The 24,660-nt window shown below is 37.4% G+C and overlaps 1 protein-coding gene across 1 annotated transcript; it reads left to right on the forward strand.

Annotated features, from left to right (window-relative positions):
- Window positions 1–38: 38 nt before the first annotated feature.
- SKA1 (spindle and kinetochore associated complex subunit 1) lies at window positions 39–15,728 on the forward strand. The gene is made up of 7 exons (XM_019721060.3): window positions 39–195; window positions 814–909; window positions 3,715–3,839; window positions 5,431–5,531; window positions 8,421–8,558; window positions 12,375–12,544; window positions 14,045–15,728. Exons 2-7 carry the CDS (start codon window positions 825–827, stop codon window positions 14,191–14,193), a joined length of 768 nt encoding a protein of 255 aa, XP_019576619.3. The 5' UTR covers window positions 39–195; window positions 814–824; the 3' UTR covers window positions 14,194–15,728.
- The last annotated feature ends 8,932 nt before the right edge of the window (window positions 15,729–24,660 follow it).

Here is a 24,660-nt window from a genome sequence, read left to right on the forward strand (position 1 = left end):
GCGGGAACTCGGGCGGTCTCAGCCAGCGTCCCGAGAGCGCCTGTGTGCGCCTGCGCGAGCCCGTATCCCGGCGGGCAGTTTGAATTTCGTTCCGGGAGGGGTGTCTCGCGATCCCAGGCTTCTGGCCGAGACCAGGGTTTGCGTGGCTCGCGACTCGGCCCCGAGTGGGCTCTTTGCTTCCCGACCCGCGCAAAGGTAGGAGTCTGGTGCTGGGATCCTGCCCTGGGAAGCAAGCGGAAGGCATTGCCCGGGCGGGGCGGAGATGCAGGTCTTGAATTCCTCCGCTTGCCAGGATAGCGGGAATGGGTGCTTTAGGTGTTTTCACCTGTCCTCGGAGTGCACAGTAACTGATCGCTTTCCTTCCCTTCAGGCCTCTGCCACTTTATCGACCCCAAACAGTAAAGCCCCAGTCCTCCACAATAGAGGGGAAATGCTCACCTGGACTCGTTTCTTTGCACTTACTGTATTTTTTCCTTAAAATTTGTGTGTGAGTTGCGTTTGTAAAGAAAATACCAATGTTGTCTTTATATATAAATAGTTTATTTTGTCCCCTAAATCCTTAAAGAAGTGATAACAGGCTTATTCCCTGTACCCTGGTTTGGGATGCATTGACTACATAAGGCTCTAAGACAAGTCAGTACTAGACTTTGGTTAGAAACTGAATTTTGTAGAATTGAAAGAAAGAAATTGCTCTTGAGTTTTGTATTTTGAAGGAGATGTGATCTACTGGATAATAACCATTCTTGGATTTTGAAAGTGAACAGAAATTTGACTTTTCTTTTTTGGTAAATGTGTTTATATTTTTTTCTTCAGAGGCTTAAAGGATGGCCTCAGATCTGGAACAAATATCTGCTCATATTAATGAAAAGATTGGCAATATTAAAAAAATTCTGTCATTAAGGAGCTGTGGTAAGTAGCACATTTCACTGACATTGTACATACACAATACATTTTGAATTATATGGCTGGTTAACTGAATGTATCCTAGAAATATAATTTTAAGTTTCAAAGAGTGATTTTTTTAAAGTAGTCTGATGTCAATATTTTGAATATTGCAGAGAATACTAAAGAGTAAGTCACATTGAACCATAACCTGGATGATAATTAGATGTATTATGTTTTTCTGAGAAACATAAGGCACAGTAGTAAGATATGAAGGTTATATGGCATTTGTGGTTCTAGAACCAAATGGAGATACTAAAAAATAAGGGGTAAAAACAAAAGTGGAAGAGACCTAGCAAAGTAGAAGTAGCTCATAACCCATTTGATAGCCTGCTCTAGGGGACGCATATCACTATATATAACTAGAAAACACCTAATTGAAAATGAAATCAGTTTTTTAAACAGCCAGAAACTTGTAGGTTGTAACTATCTTCCAAAATATTTTAGGTGCTGAAAGAGGATGACGCAATGAAAGTGCAAAGAAACAAATGATCCTTGTCAAGTCTGGGAAAATGTTTACAAAAATGATGTGCTCCCTACCCTACCTAGGAGAGCTAAAGATTTATTGATAGCCAGCATTCCATCTGCTTTGAAAATTGTGTTGAACTTTTACTGTAGTTTATATTATGAATTGATAATTTAAAAATTTTTCAAATACGGAATTATAATGTTAGAATGCCCGTTCGAATTACGCATGTCCTCCTAGGCACTTTGATATTTTCCATCTCTTGTTGAGAACCTCTAATAAAGGAGTCTCATCCATTTTATAATTTGTGGTTAACATCCTCTGTGGAAAGGTAAAGCCGAAGAGACTGGATTCATCTCCACCATTCTCCTCATCTCACACATGAGGAAACCGAGACTCAGAAGTCAGGTGACTTGCCAGGTCCCCCAGCTCATGCGTAGTCTGTTGGGGCTACAGTTGCTGTGTCCTGATTCCCAGTCTAGTGCTCTACTTCTGTGCCTCTATTATTGAGAAATCTTAAAAGGACATTTAGATTTTTAATAATTACTCTTGTTTCTATTAATTCTAAATAAGATTCTCTTTCTGAAGGCGTGGTTACTCTTGGATAAAAAGATATAATTTGGAGACCTGTAGAACTATCACACCTTGAATTCAACTGACCCCACCAAAGCATGGCCAAAGCAGCCTGACCTATTAGATTACAATATGCTGGGTAACCATCATTTGTATGTGGGGAGAATAATTTTATCTGTTTGGCTCCATAGTCTATTTAATAAAGCCCAGTAATTTGTTTGCCTCTCTTTGTTTGGCTGCTGTAATTGACTAGCTCACTACTATCAAAAGTGGTGAATTTGCTCAACTGTTACATTATTATAAATCCGTAAAAAAGGCCCTAAAATTTAGGTGACTAAAAGTTACTTGAAATACCAGTGGACCCAACTAGTTATTTAACCCCCTGAAATCAATCTTAGTAGAGAGGTCAATACTCTCATTTACTTACTAATTTGTTTTAGTTGTTATGAACCTAGTGTCAAATGCAATTAGCATTGCTGTATTAGGTAGAATAATACACTGTTTCTCATGATGATGAGGAATAGTAGTTAACTTTTACTGAGTGCTTTGCTAGGTTCCAGACACAATGCCAACCCATCTTATATGTACTTTTTCACTTGTCTTCTCAGTAATCTTGAGGTAGGTGCTGAGGTCTCTGACTTCAGGAACTTCTGTTTCATTCTCCTGCCTCCATAATTTACAGACATGGTCAAATGGTGCTTTTACTTCTGCGTTTTCATTGTTTGGTTGCTAGAAGTGAAGATGGAAAGATTTAATTATGAGGATGCTTTGTACTTTTGATCTGCCCTTAAAAAAAATTTTTTTTTTTACTTCTTTTATTTCTAGAGAGGAGGAGACTGGTTTTCCCATCCTCAAATTTATGAAGCTAGAGAGAGGAGCCAGAAGGTGGGGTTAGGAGTATGAGAGCGTGCTACTTTATAAACTGGTGTTTGTTTCCGTCAGGCACCCAAGGTTACCACCCGCCTGTGACTTTTTATGTTACTTTCTCCACTTAGGAGTCGTTAATAATGTAGATAGTGTAAATATGAATCCCAAACCTCTATTACAAATTCTGAAGTGCAACTCTTCCCCCACCTCCCACACACACCTGAGGACCAGTCCGAAACACAAGCTTATATCTCCCTGGCCAGTGATTAGAATTTTTAGGTTTACACTTTCACTGAAAATGTATTCCATGAACAGGGGTCCTGCCTTCATTTGGGATTCTCACTTCCAACACCCTGTGCTTTGAAGTCCCAAAACCTTGGCTCTGATCGCCATTAAAACCAAATATATTAGGTTGCTGAGACTGACAACCTCTCTCCAGTTTCCCTCCAAACCTCCCAGATGAGGCTGCGGCAGCATCACCTCACACATAGTGCCCGGTCTGTGGTTCTCTCTTCAGGTTTGAACCCTTGGGAATTTACCTTATTCTCATGAAAGCTCAGCTATACTTGCAGAAGGGTGTTTATTTTATCTAGCATTTCTAGGTGTTCTATTATAGTGGAGGAATTTGCCAGAAATTCAGGAGACACTTTGTATTTAACCTCTCCCTTCTTTTCTATACTAGTACTTAGAAATGAGATTTTAGGGTTATCCATGGAGGCAGGTCCTAGGGCCTAAAACAATAGTTCTTTCTCTACCTCCAAGTGTCTCTCTAGGGTAAAGCTCTGTTCCAAGAGTTCAGTTGATCACATGTATGTTACTGCTTTTCTATACACTTTATTTTCCATTTTATCTTTGTTTATTAACAGGTCAAGAACCTAACCTGAAGACTGTGCTAAATAAAATAGGAGATGAGATCATAACAGTAAATGAACTTCTAAATAAATTGGAATTGGAAATTCAGTATCAAGAACAAACTAACACTTCACTCAAGGTAATGTTTTTCTAGTAAAGAAACAAAAAGGCAATAAATTCAAATTCCCTAATCACCAGGAATTCATAAGGGTTCTGTAAGTTTATTTCATTTTTAACTTTGTGAATTATTATTAATGGTATAAAGGGTTATTTGTGTTTTATTTTCCCAGCATAAAGGACTCCAGAGCTCCACAAGTTTGTTTGTTTGTTTGTTGTTTTTTTCATGCTGGCAGCCAGTGGAATTGAACTTTACTAAAAGGGAGGATTTCCTAAATAATTCTTGGTAGGTTTAATTTACACAAATGATACCCTGGTAGAGTGATGTGGAACAAATACCTGCCCTGGGATGAGGTGATGTGGATTCTCACCCTGGCTGCCCTTAGCACCCTCTGCCGTGCGGAGAGAGCCATTTCACTTCTTGGGATCTGAGGGTCCTCATTTGCAAAATAATGGGTCATGCTGAACTATTTTTCTTAGGTCCCTTCTATTCTGCATTTCTCAATTTCTATAAAATGTAATATAAAAATTCTTAAGTAAAGAGAAACTTGAGCCTTATCCACAGGCACGGTTTCCTCTAGATGAGCGTTCTAATTGACTTCAGCTGACAAAGTGCTTGTATACTTCCTGATAGTAAAATACTCAGTCAGTACCATTACTCCATCATGGTCTTAGAGCCATTGATGTGTTCAATGGGATTGAAGAATGTAGTCTTTACAGACCCTTTCAACCTTATAATCCGTAAGGTCTGTAACGATTTTTCAGCTACAGAATCGACATGATTATGCCTACCCTACTATTAGTTGAAATGAAATTGGTATCTATGAACATTGTGCTGCTCTTTAAAAGAAAGATGTCCTATAAATTCAAAACAGAAACCAATATTGATTTCAGTTCTAACCTGCCCAACAATGCCCAGGGTTAGGTATGGGTCCAGAGAATGTTCAACTCAGAACTGAAGGCTGTTTGGAATTTTTGTGTACGTTATGATGGAGAATCAGTTGACAGGAATCCAAAGGGGCAGAGTATTTTTCCTATTTACAGGAGTTCATAGCCTCAAGTTCTAGTGAAAGTTAAATAAAAACAAAATGAAAACAAATGATGATGATCCAGTAGAAATTTTCATTAAGCTGGACTATATGCGTGTCAGCAGGGGAAGTCGTTCCGAGCAGCACCTCATGTTTTCATTCCAGGCTTGCGTTATTATTACTCCGGTGCTGTTGTACTGATAACACTGGGGAACCTGTGCTAAATCAACAAAAGCGGTTTACCAGAATGGCAAACATAAATCTTTCATATATTTTTTAGTGGCTTCCCAAGGTTAAAGTATTTTAGAAAGACTTAAAATGTCAGTCCTGCCTGTTGTAATGTGATTATAACAATTGTTCTCTGAAAAAAATCCAGTAGAGAAAAATATATTGCCATCCAAAAACAGTTCTAGAAACCAAAGGGCTCTTTTTAAAAATATTGCTGCATCCAATGCTTTTTGACCCATTCTGTGTTCTGAACACTCACAGTTGTGATTGTGGCTCTCAGTTTTTCATGCCCTTTGTAACATCTTAAAACACACAGGGAGGACAGATGCTTATTTGTGAGCGTTTTTTAAATTTTAGGAACTCTGTGAATCTCTTGAAGAAGATTATAAAGATATGGAACATCTCAAAGAAAACATTCCTCCCCATTTGCCTCAAGTAACACCGAGAACCCAGAACTGGTAAGTGTATTGATAATTATTCTTGCTAGCTGGACTTATAAAACTACTAAAACAAGTACCTCAAATCTTTTTTGCTTTTTCCTGTGCTTAAACAGTTTTGTTAGTGATGAGCAGTTTTTTTGTCACTTATGCTAGAAATAATGTTTCCCCCATCTTTACCAGTTTCCTTATCCTAGTGTCTGAGGAAAATGTCACCCCTCTTTCCCAAGGGTGAGTCTCCTCTAGGCTCTTTTTTTCCACTTTTTCTCATTTCTTTCCCTTAGAGCAGAGTTTGTCACCCTCGGCTCTATTGACACGTTAGGCCAGGGAATTCTATGTTGTGAGAATAGGCTGTTTAGTAGCATCCCTCATCTCTACCGACTAGATATCAGTGGCACCCCCCACCTCCTCTATCCCCCATCCTCCGCATAGTTTGACAATGAAAAATGTCTCCAGACATGGCCATATGTCCTCTGGGGGGCAAAATCTCCCCTGACCCTTGAGAATCACTACCTTAGGGTAAAAATAAGCTTAATGAGCTTCTAATCTTAAAAATAACCAGAAGAACAAAAAAACACTTAGCTCTGCTTTCCCCCTCAAACTACTGTCAGTGAACAGACCTGCCTTCTGACCATTATTACTACCACACTTATGAAAGTGATTGCTTGAAGGTCACAGGAGGTCAAAAATCCCTCTTCAGCCCTAATTTTTCTTTTCATGTTTTATTTTGTTGTCCATCTTCTCGTTTTTGATATTCTGTTACTTGCACCACCACTGTGGTTTCTTAGTTGTCTCATCACTTCTCTGACTTGGCTGCCTCAGACCTATTTCTCAGACCTCCTTTAAATTACAGGTGTCTCCTAAAGCGCTGTTTTCTTCACTCTTGCTTAACACCACTGTTAATGCTCTCAAATAGCCAACTTCAGCCTCGATATAACATATAGTTCCGCTGTTCTAATTGCTCCTGGGAATTTGATGAATGAGCTGTTCTGTCATCCAGCTTTGCATGTCTGACTGAACTCACTGGTTCCTTGTTGCCCACCCATCCGTGCCTGTTGCTCTCATCATCCCATCATCTAGACAGACAGATGGCACCTTCAACCTGTTTCACTCTCTCATAACCCTCAGCCGTCCGATTTTCCTCTGCAGGGTTTTGTCTGTCCTGCCCTGCCTTCCGTTCTCATTGCCTGGCTCTGAATGCGATCTTCTATCTTTTGTATCTTTTATGATTTGGGATCTCCCATGTTTTGTCTTTCCAGTGTTTCTTCATCCTCATCTCTCCAGTCCTTTGCCACCAAAATTATATTTCTAGAAGGGGACTCCGAGTACGTAAAAACATTCCATGGCTGACTTAATTGTTGTAACTTTTAAAACGTATCATATATACAGAAAAGTGATTGAAGTATTATTTATGCAAATTAAAGAATAATAATAAAACCAACAATGTGTCCACCCACCAGATTAAGAAATAGGACATTACCTGTACCTTATAACACTTCTGTTGTAGACCCTCCCTCTGTCAAAGAGGTAATCATCCTAGCTTTTATGATAATCACACTTTTGCATGTGTGTTTCCATAAACAAAGTACTGTTTAAATTTTAAAAACCGAAAGGAAGGCATGAACCTTGCTGTGTAAGAAGAGTCACATTACTGCTGATAGTTGGGGGTCTCCAGAAGAAGTGAAGCTCAGCAGAGTCCCCGGCATGCTCAGAGGACCTTGGAATTTCCCTACAAGAAGAGAAAATTAGTGGGCAAGGTCATGAATGAATGCTAGGAACAGAGGTCATCATAGGATAACTGCCAAGGATATAGTGTGGGCTGGACATTGGACATCCAGCAGGAATATGGGCTGGGGGATAGGAGGAATTTTCTTCTCAAATCACTGGCCTGGCTTCAGCTTTCAGGGCTAGATCAAAGCAGAACTTTTCTGTAGATCGAAGTGGTTATTTTCAGCTGATACATATAGTAGGACATGGAGGAGAAATCAGGAGGATCCTTACTTAGCACATGGTCAAGACAAGGAAGTACAGGTAAGAATCAGCCAGCCTCACCACGGAGCCCCATGTAGGGATGATGGTACCATAGCATTGGGCATCTTCATCTTGACGACCCACAACATGGCCGTCTCCTCAATCCGGCCTGGTGGCCCTCAGTGTCTGCTCAGCTACTATCTTGGGTTCTCACTTCCCTGTCTTCCTTGGGGTTCCCATCACTTGCTCCTGGGTTGGCTCTGCTCTTTCCCTGATCCCGTTTCTTTTCTGCAGCAGTCAAGCCAGTATGGCGGCTTGCAGCCAGCAACAGGGGTCTATTCCTTCCCTGGCAGTTAAACAACCTAGAAGCTGCAGTCTATTTCTAGGCTTCCTTTGCTAGTGGGTTACAAGCTATGCATCTATTAGGCTTCTCACTGACTCCAGAAATTGGGCAGGACTGAATCCAAGGGTGACCCATGCACATTGCTGGCAACTCAAATGAATCTGTGACTGATGCTAGCAATCATCGGGATAAATTAGAAAAATAGAAGTATATGACTGATGTTTTCATGTCCGGAAATAGGGAAGTGAGGAAGAGAAGTTGATTAAAGGTTAAGATCAGTTCAACTTTGCACATACTGACTTGGACGAGCCAGTGGCATAACTGATGAAGATGTTTGGTATATGTACTATAGGCCCCATTTTTGGGGAAATACAATTATATGATTGAAGATTTGGGGGCTTCATTTCTCAGCATTCTCTTCACTATTCAGATCTTCATGAACAATAAGGGTCAGGGTAGGAAAAATGTTGGCTATAAAATTATTATAACCAGATGAATCATGTGTTTGATACCGATTATTTTCAGTTGGGAAAACTTTCTAGTATGCGGCAGCGTTCTGACAATTACCTGAACATCTGTGTATCTCAATTCCGTAGTGTGAGTGCATCCGACCTTGACTCTGAAGAACCAGTCAAAGTTGAGGAACCTGCATGTACAAAGAAGCCTCCTAAAGAAGTAAGAAATATTAAAGAAATGCCATTTATAACTTCTGATGAGTTTAATGGCATTCCTGCGTAAGTATTTAAGATAACTTTTAACGTTCAACTCTTTAATAATCAACATACATGATTGTTTAAATCATAACGCTTGATTATATTCATCATAATATCCTATGTTCAAATATTGATCTTTTCTGAAATAGTTTTACATTGTACTATGAAAATGCAGGAAATCTGTTGTTGAAAATGCTTAAAGTCATGTTTTTAACTCAGTTATAAAACCTCTTTTCATAGAAAGATTTAGAGGTGAGTCCGTTTATTGCGGAGTCCTCTCCAGGACCATTTTGTGATACAGATTTATTCAGTTACATTTTAGAAGTAGCCTCAGTTTCAATGTAATTTTAAAGAAAGTGTGTTGTATAGATTTGAGAATTAGAACGGTGTTGTATTTGTTTTTCCATTTATCCCTTAACTTATGCCACACACTTATTTGAGTCTGTGCTCTATTCTGGGTCCGGGGTCACTGATGAGAAAAATACAGGGATGAATAAGACAAGATACCTCCCTCAGAGGGAGGTCTGCTTTGCTCTTTACAGATGACAGTAATGGGAAACCAATTATGGAAATCCAAGTTTTTAAACTCCTAATTCCAGGGCTTTGCTTAACTTCTTGGCTTTATATTGTTACATTTTTCATTACTTTTTTATAATACATGTTGTTAGCAAATGTTTGTTAGAAAATAACTCATCTGTAATTCTACCATTCAAATAATTTTCTTCTAGATTTTATTTAATTTCACATATATAATTGGTTATTTCTGATTACTATTACAGCAATGTAGTTATACTATAAATGCAATTTACTTACTTTTTTACCATGAGTATTTTCCCATCATTAACTATTACTGTATTATAAACTTAGATTTTAATAGTTGTATGATAGTTCATCATATGGCGACCCTATAAGTTATTTAAGCATTCCTTTATTAAATACTTGGATTGACTTCATTCTTAGAAATAATGGAACAGTGAAATTGCTCTTAGAAAAATTTATTTTGTAATTCCTTATTTCCTTGAGATAGAGACCTAGGAGGAGAAACCCTGGGGCAAAGGGTGGAGTTATTTTACTTTCCTGAGAGTTGTTGCTGTTTGTTTTTTTAATTAATAAACTGCCTTGGAACAGTTTTAGGTTTATAGAAAAATTGCGCAGATAGTACAGAGTGTTCTCAGAGCGGAAAACAGTTCCTCCTATTATTAATTTGCATTAGTGTGGCACATTTGTTAGAACTGATAAGCCAATATCGATACATTATTAACTAAAGCCCACAGTTGACAGTAGGTTTCACTCTTTGTGTTGTATATTCTATGGGTTTGGACAAATGCATAATGTCATGTGTCCACCATTACAGTATCATACAGAATCGTTTCACTGCCCTAAAAGTGCCCGTGCTTCACCTGTTCACCTTTTCCCCAGAGCCCCAGGCTACCACTGATCTTTTTAGTGTTGTCATAGTTGTGCCTTTCCCAGATGTCATATAGGGGGAATACAGTATGTAGCCTTTTCAGACTGGCTTCTTCACTTAGTAATATGCATTTAAGATTCTTTGCATGTCTTCCTATGGCTTGATAGTTCATTTCTTTTTATCACTGACTAATATTCCGTTGTCTGGATGGACCACAGTTTATTTATGCATTCACCTACTGAAGGACATCTTGGTTGCTTCCAGTTTGGGGCAATTATGAATAAAGCTGTTATCAGCATTCATGTGCAGGTTTTTGTGTGGACATATGTTTTCAGCTCATTTGGGTAAATACCTAAGAGTGCGATTGCTGGATCGTATGGTAAGACTATGTTAATTTTGTAAGAAACTGCCAAACTTTTCCAAAGTGGCTACACCATTTTACATTCTCCCCATCAATGAATGAGAATTCCCGTTACTTCACATCCTCACCTGCAGTGAGTTTTCTTAGTTTTTCCTATTTTAGCTATTCTAATAGGTGTGTGATGGTATCTCGTTGTTTTAGTTTTCAGTTTCCTAATGGCATATGATGTTGAGCATCTTTTCATGTACTTATTAGCCACTTGAAAAATATCTGGCTGTTTTACAATTCTGGGATTACTAATGAGGCTGACATTTCTCTTTGATCTTTTTATTTTTTTAAATTTTTTGGTTATTCAGTCATTTCCTTTATTGATAACTTTATTTTCATGAAAATTCTGTTTGATGCTATTCAGTTTTTAAAATTGTTGCTCATTGGCCAAACTAAAGGGAAGAGCAAATGTCTGTGAAGTAGAAGGTTTTTAGAAAATGCTTCCATGAAGAGATAGAGGAAGGAAATTAGAGAAGTCACGGTAGAGTATTCGTTTTTAAACTAAGGGGTTACTTAGTGAATAAGAAATTAGAAGCTTAGGATAAGGGAGAATATATTCCAAGCGTGGGGCTTTTATTTAATTATTTATTTAAAAAAATTAATACTGAAGGTGGAAATAAAGTGGAAAATACTGGCAGAGGTGAGGGATGGGTATTGAATAAATTAAGGTCATAGTTTAGTTGCTTTAAGTAAATTGCATTGTGTAGATCTGTGAAATTGTATCAACAGTTTGTGGAAATTGTGGTTTAAAAAAAAAACTGGCAAAAATGAATTTAGAAAAAAGGGAATAATGACGATGAATGTTTTTTGGTCAATATGAATATTTTCCATTAAACATTTATGTATTAATATTAAGGACTTTTTTTAAATTAAAATTATTGGGGTGACAATGGTTAGTAAAATTACATAGGTTTCAAGTGTACAATTCTGTAATACATCATTTATATATCACATTGTGTGTTCACCACCCAGAGTCAGTTCTCCTTCCATCACCATATATTTGACCCCAGTTACCCCCCTGCCCCCTTACCCTCTGGTAACCACTAAACTATTGTCTGTGTCTATGAGTTTTTGTTTCTTTGTTTGTCTTGTTCCTTCGTTGCTTTCAGTTTTATATCCCACATATTAGTGAAATCATATAGTTCTCAGCTTTTTCTGTGTGAATATATGAAGGAAGTTTTGTTTAAAAAACTTCCCCTTTGAACCGAGGCAAAGGACAGAGGTTAACATATTAAATCCACATTTTGTTGAAGGGAAAAATTGAGGCACATCATTAAGTTTTGTTTTTGGTATGTACACAGTCAAAATCAAGAGCCTCCTATTTTCATATTCTAAGACTTGGGTGACTGGGAGGAGCTCCGGATTGAAAGAGTGGGATGTAAAGTGAAAGAGACAATGCTCGGAGGGGATGTGAGCTGGGGAATAAAAAAGAGCATAGCTCCACGTGGCTTCCGTCTGCCTTCGCAGCTTTGCTCGGAACCCGCTCACCCCTGGGTGGTCCCTGCACCGACGGCTCTCCTCTGTCTTCATCAGCCTTCTCATCTTTGTTGTGGTCTTCTTCGTTCTTTATCTTTCTCTCCTCCTTTTTGTCTTTCTCTGAACAGGTAAGGTTTTGCAGAAAACTGGAGTGGTGTAAGTTACATAATTTATTAATATTAAAATGTTTCTTTCCCTTGCTCACAAACATGTAAAATGGTTTAAACGTCTGTCAGTCCATTTGAATCAGAATTTGAGAGCTTATTTTAAACTGTAATATTTAAACTCTAATTTTAATTCTGTAGGTGGAGAATAAAGATGTAGGCATCCAGATGTAACTAGGGAAGATAAGCACTGATGTGTTGTGGTTTCTATGTAACTTTTCCGCTGTTGAGACATGTCTGGTTTATTTGAACGTTGATATAACCTTTTTTATAACAAGTACTAATAGCTTTGTTAATGTAGAAAGTCATCATAAACATTTTTCAAAGAAAATATTTTGTATAATGATTTTTTTTAAACTTAATCATATACTTATTTATAGGTACATGAAATGCCGCTTAACCTATTGTCAAATTAATGATGTTATTAAAGAAATCAACAAGGCAGTACTTGCTAAATATAAGATCCTACATCAACCAAAAAAGTCTATGAGTTCTGTGGCCAGAAATCTCTATCACAGATTTATTGATGAAGAAACAAAGGATACCAAAGGTAAAATGATATTCACATACATACATGTACATTTCACATGTCAACTGTAGTGTAACTAAATCATGAGAAACATAACTAATTCTAGAAACTAATTCTAGAAAATGCTAAATTTAGAGAGGCAGTTCTCAACCAGGGGCGATTTTCCCACCAGAGAACATGTGGTCATCTCTGGAGACATTTTTGGTTGTTACGACTGGGGTTGGGGTTGCTACTGGCATCTAGTGGGTAGAGACCAGGGATGCTGCTGAAGAACCCTACAAAGCACAAAGACAGCTCCCACAAAAAAGAATTACCTAGCCCAAAATGTCTGTGGTGCCGAAGCTGAGAAACACTGCTTTAGAGTGTATTATGGAACTATACCCAGTGTTCCCAGAATTAGAATAGTAACGTTAACAGCTGGTCATGCTTATACAGCACTTACTGTGCACTGAGAGCTTTAGCACTCACAACATCCTTGGGAAGTACGTACTGTTAGCACCCTGCTTGCAGACTAGTCAGAGAACTGAAGTTACTTGTCCAAGGTCAGCCAATTACCGTGTTTCCCCGAAAATAAGACGTAGCCGGACCATCAGCTCTAGTGCGTCTTTTGGAGCAAAAATTAGTATGAGACCCAGTCTTATTTTAACATAAGACCAGGTATAATAATATAATAATATAATATAATATAATATAATATAATATAATATAATATAATATAATATAATATAATATAATATAATATAATATAATATAATATAATATTATATTATATTATATTATAATATAATATAATATAATATAATATAATATAATATATATAATTAATATAATTAATATAATTAATATAATATAATATAATATAATATAATATAATATAATATAATACTGGGTAATATAATATAATAAAGACTGGGTCTTATATTAATTTTTGCTCCAAAAGACACATTAGAGCTGATGGTCTGGCTAGGTCTTGTTTTCGGGGAAACACAGTAAGGGATAGAACTGCTAAGGGTTTCATTCTTTTAACCACTATCCCATATTGTCTCTTGAAAAGTGAATTGTTCAAAAGCTACCAACAGATAGCTAGTGATAGAATAAGCAGGGTTACCTTTCTGAAATGCTACAGTAAACATCGTGCAACTTCAGTTGAAAGAATAATAATAATTATTATTTTTTTAATTAAAGTTTACTGGGGTGACAATTGTTAGTATAAAGTTACATGCATTTCAGGTGTACAATTCTGCATTACATCACCTATAAATCCCATTGTGTGTTCACCACCCAGAGTCAGTTCTCCTTCCATCACCATATATTTGATCCCCTTTACACTCATCTACTACCCCCCGCCCTCCTTACCCTCTGGTAGAATAATTATTATTTTAGCAAAAATATCAGTTCTCATTTTGGTGGGATAATGATAGTAAAAATGATCAATGCCATTTATAATCACAATGTTATGTATTAAAGACTCATCTGGAAAGTTATCCTTATAAAAATTAGCACTCACATCTCTATTTTCAGGTCATCATTTTATAGTGGAAGCTGACATCAAAGAATTCACAGCTTTGAAAGTTGACAAGAGGTTTCATATGATACTGAATATCTTACGACACTGCCGGAGGCTGTCAGAGGTCCGAGGGGGAGGACTCATTCGATATGTTATAACCTGAGGCCCCGGGGAGCTTTTGAACGAGCCAACAATAGGGTATAGAGGCTATTCCTATAGTTTCCTTACATGTAATTTTTTTATATATAGTTTGTTTAGCTTCTCTTGTTTCTTGTAAAAATAAAACTTCGTTAAAATAAAGCATATATATTTTAAAATAGACTTCCTTTCAGCAAATATTTAATCACTTACTATATGAGCCTCTGTGCCACGCATATAATGGAACTAAAAATGTTCATGTTTAGTTTTTGTGTTTAGTGACAATGCTGCAGACCCCAGTCAGACAGATGTATAGGTGGTAATGGAAGAAAAAGTTAAGAAGGTGAGGTCAGGATACCCAGGCTTTTTGGAATTAAAGATTGTTAGTGTCTACATTTCATGACTGGTATTTCAGTCTACAGGCCTAGAATTGGAGGCAGCCCACCCGTGTGATTATTTGGCTTTTCCACGTGTTGTTAGGGAACAGCTCACCTGAAATGCATTCAGTACAAAGCAATCTATAAACATCGACTGCAATGGAACTGTAATAAAAGTATATTGAGATGAAAAGGATGATAAAATAATGTGTAAACGGGTTGAGAATGGTTGTGAAAAATGAGTGGTTGGATTGTAAAAATTTCGCTGTGTTTTTCTTCTGCACTCGGGAGACTGTCTTATCTATGTTTTAGTCCATGTTCTCCAGAGAAACGGAACAGGAGACGTGATTATGAAGACTAGGACATCCCTGGAATGCTGTCTGCAAGCTGGAGACCCAGGGAAAGTGGTGTAATTCAATCTGAGTGTCAAAACTCAGGGGAGTCAATGGTGTGAATCCTAGTCGGAGGGCAGGAGTAGATGAGATGCTCAGCTCATGCAGGCAGGCAAGCAGGAAGCAAAAACAAGGGGTGAATTCCTCCTTCCTCCACCCTTTGTTCTGTTCAGGCCTTCACCAGATTGAGTGGGTGATGCCCACCCAGCCTAGGGAGGGTAGTCTACTGAGTCCACTGATTCAAATGCTAATCTCATCTGGAAACACTCTCACCGACCCACCCAGAAATAATGTTTCACCTGGGCAGCCGTGGCCAGTCAAGTTGACCGTCATGGTCTATGTCTGTGTCTGCTTGGCTGGCCGATCCTGGTAGCAGAGGAAAAAAGTGTCTCACGAGGCCCAGTGGCCTCGTTAACACTGTCATGATGACCACGGTACGTATGTACATTACGGGCACTGCATATTTATTGTTATCTTTTCTTTCTCCCTAATTTAGATGCAGGTATGTTTCATTTTTCATTCTCGCTTCTCACCAAAAGTAATGGCAATATCCTTTGTTTTAAGGCTTGCTTGATTTTTCTATGCATCATTTTCCCCTATGAAAAACATTTTCTCTGTTTAAAATATTTCTTTCTGAAACTCATGTTGAACAACTGTTCTTGTAAGTTTGTTTAATTCTTGTAGAATGGATACTGAGGTGAACAGTTAGTCTCTATTTTAATTGTTATCATGTAATCAATTTGTTACATATCGTCCTATTCCTCAAAGAATAAAAAGATTAATTTTCAAACAAGAACGAATCTCTGTTACTTGAACTTCATTTTCAAGCAAAATGACAGGCTTGTTCTACTTATTTAATTTTGAAAATAGCATTTTAAAAAATCTAATTTTGAAAGAATTTGTGGTCCAAGGTCTCTGCTCTCAGCTCCACTCCTTGCCCTTTGTTTGCTGTCTGTCTTTTCTTGCAGTGGCTTCAGTAGCTTACAACCTTGAAGCATCCTTTTCGCTCCAGTCCTTGGATCCCCACAGCATGCCTCTCTCTAGAACTTGAGGCCCTGAACCTCATGCCACCGCTCTCGGCTGCAGGTCTGGTGGCCTACAGGGAAACAACTGCCAGCTGCCTGTCTCCAGCTGGCTGTCGCAGAGCCTGAGGCTGGGTTTACCACCAAGTCCTGCTTGCCGGTAGGCTCTGGGTAGGAGAGGGGTTGACAGAGACCCAGAGCCCTGCTCAGGCTTCTAGATTGAGATACTGATGCCTATGTGATAAACCCTTTAACCTGTTCCGCTATAGGTCCTATTTTTAGGAAAAGTTGGTTATTTATAGACAAGACATGTTTTCCAGGCAACACAGGCCTAGTTCAAAGTGATTATGGTGGATCACTGTTTCTGTCCTGTTTACCTCTCCTGACCGTGGAGGTTTCCCCTTAGATTCTTTTGCCGTCATTATCTTGCTAGTTACAAAGGGGGAGATGTAACTTTAAATGAAGAGATCTGGCTGTAACTACTTGTGGCAGATTGTATTTTCCAAAGATGGATGGATGGATGGGAGAATTTCATATTCCACCCCGTATGTTCTTTCAGTTTGATGTTAACACTCTTCCATCAAGAGGCAGGATCTTTGTTCCCTCCCTTTAAATCTGGGCATTTCTTTGTACTGCCTTAGCCAATAGCTTCATTTTCCTTCATAGCAAATTTGTTTATCTGATGGTTTATATATTTTACCTATGTATTTGTCTTTCTCCCGCCACTTGAATATGAACTCCTGAGGTTAGGAGTTTTTGTCCCTTTTATTTACGGCTGTGTCCCCAGCCAACCTAACAGGGCTTTACAGTAGAGGGTGCTAAATAAATATTTATTGAACGCACATTAGTTGAAACAATTTCTGGCCGTGGGCAAGTGACTTCACCTTTCCATACCTCAGTCTCCTCCTGTATATATTGAGATAGTTGGACAAACTTTCTCTCAAAATCTAGTTTTAATAATCTATGATACTAATATTCCTGGTTACTTCTGGGAAATATGTTCATGTTGAAATTAAAGGATATTCTGTCTGGCTGAAACATGAAAAATTATTTAAAATATTCTGATAATTATGTGGGAATCTCATCTTTTAAGCAAAGAATCTGTAAAGTATTAGGCTTCAATAAATACTGAAATTTTAAGTTACTAGTTAAGTACTAAAAATAAGCTTTTGTTGACTAAGAACCATTTGTAAAAAAAATTTTTCAAGGGCAGTTGGTTAGGGCACAGCACTCTTAACAACAAGGTTGCCGGTTCGATCCCCTCATGGGCCACTGTGAGCTGCGCCCTCCACAACTAGATTGAAAAAACTGCTTGACTTGGAGATGATGGGTCCCGGAAAAACACACTTAAATAAATAAAAGTTTAAAATAAAATTTTTTTTCAGCCAACTCCTTTAGTTTTCTAATTTATTTAGCTTATTAGTATAGTTTTTAAGTTTCACAATTTATAAATGTTATACACCATCATAAATGAAATTACTTTGGTGCTTTGAATAGAACTTTGTGTTATGGCATGCAGTTTTGTTTCATAATATTAAATGATTTCTTTTATGAAACCTCCTAATAAGCCATTACCATTGTTCCATAAATGTATCTACTAATACAAGTGGCAAATAAAAAGAAGGGTTAATCAATAAATTAAGGAATCTTCCTGCATATATTTTAAATAATGCTACTCAAATTGGAGCTGAGACTATATATGACTGGAAAGTAGAAATAATATCAATTGAACTCTTAAAGTTAAGCTGACTCAAGTCTCTTAGAAAACACAAAAGGTATTTATGAGAAATCATGGTATGATTAGCAAGTTGTACTTCAAATTCTGTATTACGAGCACTCTTTTGCCCCAGTAGATGGAAAAACAAATTAGGCAGCTGGGAGTCTATGTAATTTTATTAAAAAATTAAGATTAAATTTACATACAGTAAAATGCACAGATCTCAAGGATACAGATCAGTGAGTACTGACCAGTGCATATGCCCGTGTAACCCACATCCCTATCTTTTAAAAAAATTTTTCTTAAACTTTTAATTTTGAAATAATTATAGGTTCACGTGAGGTTGTTAAGAAATAATACAGAATCCTTGTGCCCTTTACTCTTTATCTTGCACAACTAGAGTATAATATCATAAGCAGGATGTTGACATTGATACAGTAAAGACACAGAACATTCCCATCACCACAAAGATCCCTCATGTCGCCGTCTTACAGCCACACCTGCTTCCCTCCTACCACCATCCCCTCCTTAGCCCCTGACAGCCACTGGTCTGTTCTCCCTTTCTATAATTTTGCATTTCAAGAATGTTATATAAATGGAAAGATAGAGTATGAAACTTTTTGAGATTGGCATCCCCTCACCCCACACACACAACACAATTCTCTGGAGATTCATCCAGTTGTTGGCATATGTCAACAGTTTGTTCCTTTTTATTGTTGAGTAGTATTCCATGGTATGGATGTACCATCGGTACTCATTGAAGCATTCCACCTGTTGAAATACATCTGCATTGTTTCCAGTTTGTGGCTGTGTGAATTAAGCTGCTACAAACATTTAGGTACAGGTTTTTGTGTGAACATATATCTTCGTTTATTTGGGAACGCAATTCCCAGGAGCGCAATTGCAGGATCCTATGGTAGTTGCATGTGTAGCCGTTCGTTTGATTTAAGCTTCCAAATTGCTTCCCAAAGTGGCTGTACCATTTTACATTTCCCTCTGAACACTGCTTTTACTGCATCCCACAAATTTGGAGAAGTTGTATTTTCTTTTCCTTTGAAATATTTTAAAATTTCCCTTGAGACTCCTCCTTTACCCACATATCGTTCACAAGTGTATTGTTTAACCTGCAGATATTTGGGGATTTCCGAGCTATCTTCCTGTTATTAATTTTTAGTTTAATTTCATGTTGTCTGAGAGCGTACTCTGTGATTTCTATTTTATATTCGCAAAGATGTGATTTATAGCCTAGGAAGGTGGTCTATCTTGGTGAATAAATAGTCCATGTGAGCTTGAGAAGAATGTGTATTCTGCTGTTGTCGCATGAATCAGTCTACAAGTGTCAATTAAGTCCAGTTGATTGATGGTGCTGTTCAGCTCAACTATGTCCTTACTGATTTTCTGCCTTCGGCATCTGTCAATTACTGATAGAAGGGTCAAGGTCTCAGTGGCTTTGTCTATTTTTCCTTGCAGTTCCATCAGTGTTTGCCTCACATATTTTGATGCTCTGTTGTTAGGTACATACACGTTAGGGATTGTTATGTCTTTTCGGAGAATTGAGCTCTTAATCATTAACACCCCTCTTTATCCCTGATATTTTTCCTTGTTCTGAAGTTGGCTTTGTCTGAAATTAATATAGCTACTCTAGATTTGTTTTGATTAGTATTAGTAAGGTATATCTTTCTCCATCCCTTTACTTTTAATCTATCTGTGTCTTTATATTTAAAATGGTTTTCTTGTAGACATGATATAGTTGGGTCTTGTTTTTCTTTTAATCCACTCCATCCATCTCTGTCTTTTACTTGGTGTATTTAGATCTAATTCACATTTGAAGTGATTATTGACATGTTTGGATTAATATCTGCCATATGTGTTACTGTTTTCTATTTGCTGCATTTGTTCGTCATGTCTCATTTTTTTAAGTCTTCTCTCTTTTTCTGATTTCTCTAGTTTTAATAAGAAGCAGCATTTTTTGGTTCCGTTTTCTGCACTCTCAGCATAGAAATTATACTTCTTTAAAAAATGTAAGTGATTCTGCTAGAATTTATAATATACATTTACAAGTAATTGAAGTACACTTTCAAATACCACTAGAGGAGTTCACAGTGCAAATACCTTAGAAAAGAATGTCCCCAATTCCTCCCTCCTATCCCTTGTAACACGCTGTCATTCATTTCATTCATTTATCCATAAGCTATGATCACCCAATACATAGCTGCTATTATTATTTTGAACAGTCATCTATCAGATCAATTTAGAATAAGAAAAATGAAAATTTTTATTTTATTTCCATTTATTTCTTCTCTAAAGACTCTGTAGATGTGAGTTTCTGACCTATCTCATTTTCCTTCTCTCCAAAGAACTTTTTTTTGAACATTTCTTGTGAGGCAAGTCCACTGGCAACAAATTCACTCAATTTTTGTTTGTCTTTCAAGTCTTTATTTCCCTCTTGTAGGATAATTTTGCTGGTGATTTGTTTTTTCTTTCTTTCACCACCATAAATATTTCACTCCACTCTCTTATTTGCATGATTTCTGACAAGAAGTCCAAAGTAATTCTTATCCTTGTCCCTTTATAAGTGAGGTAATTTTTTTCTTTCAAGACTTTCTACTTGGTTTTCCTCAATTTGAGCATACTGTGCCTAAGTGTAGATATTTTGGCATTTATCCTACTTGATGTTCTCTCAGATTATTGGATCTATGGTTTGGTATCTGTCATTAATTTTGGAAAATTCTCACACATTGCTTTCAAAACTTCTTTGTCTGCTTTCTTTCTTCTCCTTGTATTCCCACTATGTGTATATTTCCTATGTGTTCTCTCCTTAGTCCAGTGACATAGGTTGTTTACTCTTAAGGTCCTGCAGTTTCAATGGAGAGCCAAAACTGTTTACTGAATGCTTCTCACTTAGCAGGATTCAATATCCAAACTTTTTCTCCCCTTTTGTGGGAAGCAGCTGATAGCTTTACTCAACATTTTCATCCTTCCACATTCTGCTTTCCACTGTGCTCCTTGCAGACCCCTCCTTCCCCCAGTGCACGCAAGTATTTGAGTGGAAAATATAAGTAGATTTTAAGACTTCTCCCTCAGTTTTTCCTTCATTTTCAGAATTTTGCCCCTCTATTTCTAGCCACTCTGGCACTTCTAAAGCCCTTCCTCTGATACCTCAAACCAGTAAGACTGCAGCTTTTTATTTGAATGTTAGTTTACTTGCATGTAGCTGGGGAATGCCTCAGGGAAAAACCTGTCTAAATGTGGATCTTTCCCAGTGCAATTCCCTTATTTCTAGTTCTGCCTAATTTGGTCCTCCATCTTTTTCCCACTCTGATGGACAAGATAGATCTGTTTATCCACCTAACAAGTATTCATTGAGCATCTAATTTGATGCAGGCACTGTGTAAAGGACTCAATAATATCAAAAAAGACATGCATTTTTGCTTCCATGAAGTTTATATTCTAGGAGGGATTACAGTTAAATAAATAAAAAATACTCCTGCGGTGAATGCTTTGATGTGTGTGTATAGGGTATCATAGGGACACACAGAAGCACCTAACATCAATGTATAGGGATCAAGGAAGGCTTCCTGGGGAAGTGATATCCAGGCCAAGGTCTGCGTGATTAGGTGTAGAGGGGAACCAGGCAGAAGGGACAGTCTGTAACACCCCAGTGCACGGCACGTGCTCCGGAAGAATCCAGGTTATGCCCCACCTCCAACTATATCCTGTACCCACCCTTTTCTCTCCTGCCTAAGAGAGTGTATAGAATGCAAGGTGAACAGTAAAGTTGTTATAGGGACAAGTATGAATCTGCTCTATTTGAGAAGGTAAATCATAAATTATTTGCAACTTGTCTGTTCAAAGAGTCCAGGTATGATCCACAGTTGAGAAATGCACTTTGGAAATGGTTTAATGTAGAAGATGTAGAGTCTTATACATAGCAATTAATAAAAACAAAAACAAGAGACAAGAAACTCATTAGAAGGCACCTCCTCCCCAAAAGTAACCACTGTTGAGAGTGGGGATCCATTCTTCCAGTCTTTTTTTCTTCCTGGCTATATATTGTTAAATTTATAACAATCTTGTGCAACATATGTATAACTGCTCTTTTTACTTAATCATAAACATTTTCTCATGCCATTAAATACTGTTGTACAACATCATTTACATAACTACATACTTGATCATATGATGATTTATTTAATTAGTTCTTTCTTGTTCGGTAGTTAGGATGCTTCCAAAGTTTTATAAACACCATCATATGTCAAAAAAAAAGTCTATAAACTATGTAGTTAAATCCTTCTAGGTTTGGAGCTTCTTTACAATGATTCTTCCTTTTCTTAAGTTGAATTTGAGATTCACTCATCATATATTGGTTAGGTGATACAGAATACAGTTTTTTTATAGTTGAGAGAAACTTGGTTGTGAGAGCAAGAGTAGGAAGAAGCATTATGAATTTCTTTTTTATAAATCTAGATAAGATTTTTCAATTTTTAGGTTTTCATGATAACTTTTATCATTTGTTGATATTTATTTACCAAGGTTCTATAGAACTTTGAGAAAAAATGAAAAGCCATGAATATTAGATTTAACTATACAACTAAAATCCTGTTTTCTTAAAATGTTTATTGTCACAACTCAAGGGGAATTAAAGAAAATTGCTTTCACAATTTGTAATTGAATTTGGTAGAAAGCCAATACTTCATATAAATTTAGGGGGAGTAGACTTCTTCCCAATTCAGGTTAGTTATTTAAAATATTTTAAGCTATATAAACTTATTACTGCTTTCCTTATTATAATACTGTCAATGAGAACATGAGTTTATAGGCGTTGAAGAATTCTTAGATGAGTCATAGGAGTTTATGAATCCTTCAAAATGTTAGTGAAAAAAAGCTGAAATTTTATCTTGTTATGGTAGTGTCCATCTGATTTTGGATTTCTCTTCAACCTCTATTTCCCCAAGAACTGATATGGTTTCTGCGACCATGCGATCATTAGTAGTTAGATCAAAGATAATTTCTTGGCACCACAGTTACTTGATCATCTGAAAGCATCCATCAAGAAGCCATGTACTACAAACATACTGAACGGTGAGGGAAGTGCTGAACCTTTCGTAATTCTGTCTGGGTCCACAGTTTTCCTTGCCAGAGCTAATAGTACTGTTTGGGCAGACACAGCCCACTTAGAACAGACTGGTACCTGGCCAGCCCTTTGCTTTCCTCTCTGGCCTAATTTTCCAGGACTCCTCACTCTAGTCTCCAGTCATGTTGTACGTCCTGTGTACTGTTCAGAATTCAGCATGGAGGCTGCCTCCCCATCCCAGAAGGCTATGCTGGTTATCAGTGGTTGTCCCCTCGGATTTCACTTGCAAAACACAAACTGAAGTATAAAATCATTACAAATTTCAAGATGGTCATGGGGGCAGGCAGGGCATGAAACCCTGAGCACGAGGCCTTTGTGAGGACGAGGAAAAGAAAGGGAGTCTATGAGAGTGCACTTGTCACATATCCATGAAGCTGGCCTGCACATATTAACTCATTTAATTCTCCTTTTACAGTTGTGGAAAGCACTGCCCTGGAAACCTAAGCAACCAACCAAACGTCACATAGTAGGGATTTGAACTTGAGTACTATACCCCATAGTTTCTGCTCTTAGCCGTTGTGCTGGCCAGCCCCTGTGGTATGGGAGTAAATGCCAGAATTCACACTGTAGAAGATTGGAAGCACAGGGAAGGAGGCCATTTCTTCGTGCTTTTTCCCCAAGTGTAACTACTTAGGTGGTGAATGTAAGTTACTCAGGTCTTGGGTCTCTCTGAGGCCTGATGGTGTCTCACCAGCCTTTACATTTGTTGATGTTAACCATAGAGGTGGCCTGTCATAGGTAAGCATTGTCCTCATTTATAAAAAGCTTCTTGATGTGTCACATAAATGTATAATGTGTAGTTATATAAACTATCTACATATTTTATTTTATTTTTTATTTTTTATTAGTTTCAGGTGTACAAAACAATGCAATAGTTAGATATTTATATCCTTCACAAAGTGATGACCCCCCTCCCCCAATCTATTGCCCCTCTGACATCGTATATACCGTGTTTCCCCGAAAATAAGACCTAGCTGGACCATCAGCTTTAATGTGTATTTTGGAGCAAAAATTAATATAAGACCTGGTATTATATTATATTATAGTAAAATAAGTGTTATAGTAAAATAGTGTTATAGTAAAATAAGTGTTATAACAAAATAAGATCGGATCTTATATTAATTTTTGCTCCAAAAGACACATTAGAGCTGATGGTCCAGCTAAGTCTTATTTTCAGGGGAACATGGTGTTTATTACAATTCCATCGACTCTATTCCCTATGCTGTACTCCATATCCCGTGACTATATATATTAAATTATAGTTGACATACAATATTATTCAGCTTCAGCTTCAGGTATACAGTGCAGTGGTCAAGTTTCCACATCGTCCATGAAGTGGTCTCCTTAATAAGACATGTGCCCATCTGACACCCTACAAAGTCTTTACAACATAATTGATTATATTCCCCAAACTGTTTTTCATATCCCCGTGGCAATATTGTAGTTACCAATTTATGCTGTTTCATTCCTTCCCCTTCTCCCTCATCCCTACCCCCCTCCCTTCTAGCAACCATCAGTTTTTCCTCTATATCTTTGAGACTATTTCTGTTTAGTTTGCTCCTTTATTCAGTTCTTTAGATTCCACATATAAGTGAGATCATATGGTATTTGCCTTCCTCCAACTGATTTATTTCACTTATCATAAGGTTCTCTAGGTCCATCCATATCGTTGCAAATGGTAAGATTTATTTCTTCTTTATGGCTGCGTAATACTCCATTGTATAAATGTACCACAGTTTCTTAATCCAGTTGTCTACCGATGGGCATTTCGGTTGTTTCCAAGTTTTGGCTATTGTGTATAGTGCTGCAATAAACATAGGGGTGCATGTATTTTTTTGAATTAGCATCTT

Source organism: Rhinolophus sinicus, chromosome 4 (genome assembly GCF_057876585.1).
Source record: "Rhinolophus sinicus isolate RSI-liver-muscle chromosome 4, RSI-T2T, whole genome shotgun sequence".
NCBI lineage: Eukaryota > Metazoa > Chordata > Mammalia > Chiroptera > Rhinolophidae > Rhinolophus > Rhinolophus sinicus.

Excerpts from the sequence above, each read along its gene's own strand:
- SKA1 (XM_019721060.3), top strand. The coding sequence starts at position 825 with ATGGCCTCAGATCTGGAACAAATATCTGCTCATATTAATGAAAAGATT. Across the intron at positions 3,840-5,430 it reads AAACTAACACTTCACTCAAG|GAACTCTGTGAATCTCTTGA; the intron begins GTAATGTTTTTC and ends TTTAAATTTTAG. Across the intron at positions 12,545-14,044 it reads AGAAACAAAGGATACCAAAG|GTCATCATTTTATAGTGGAA; the intron begins GTAAAATGATAT and ends CTCTATTTTCAG.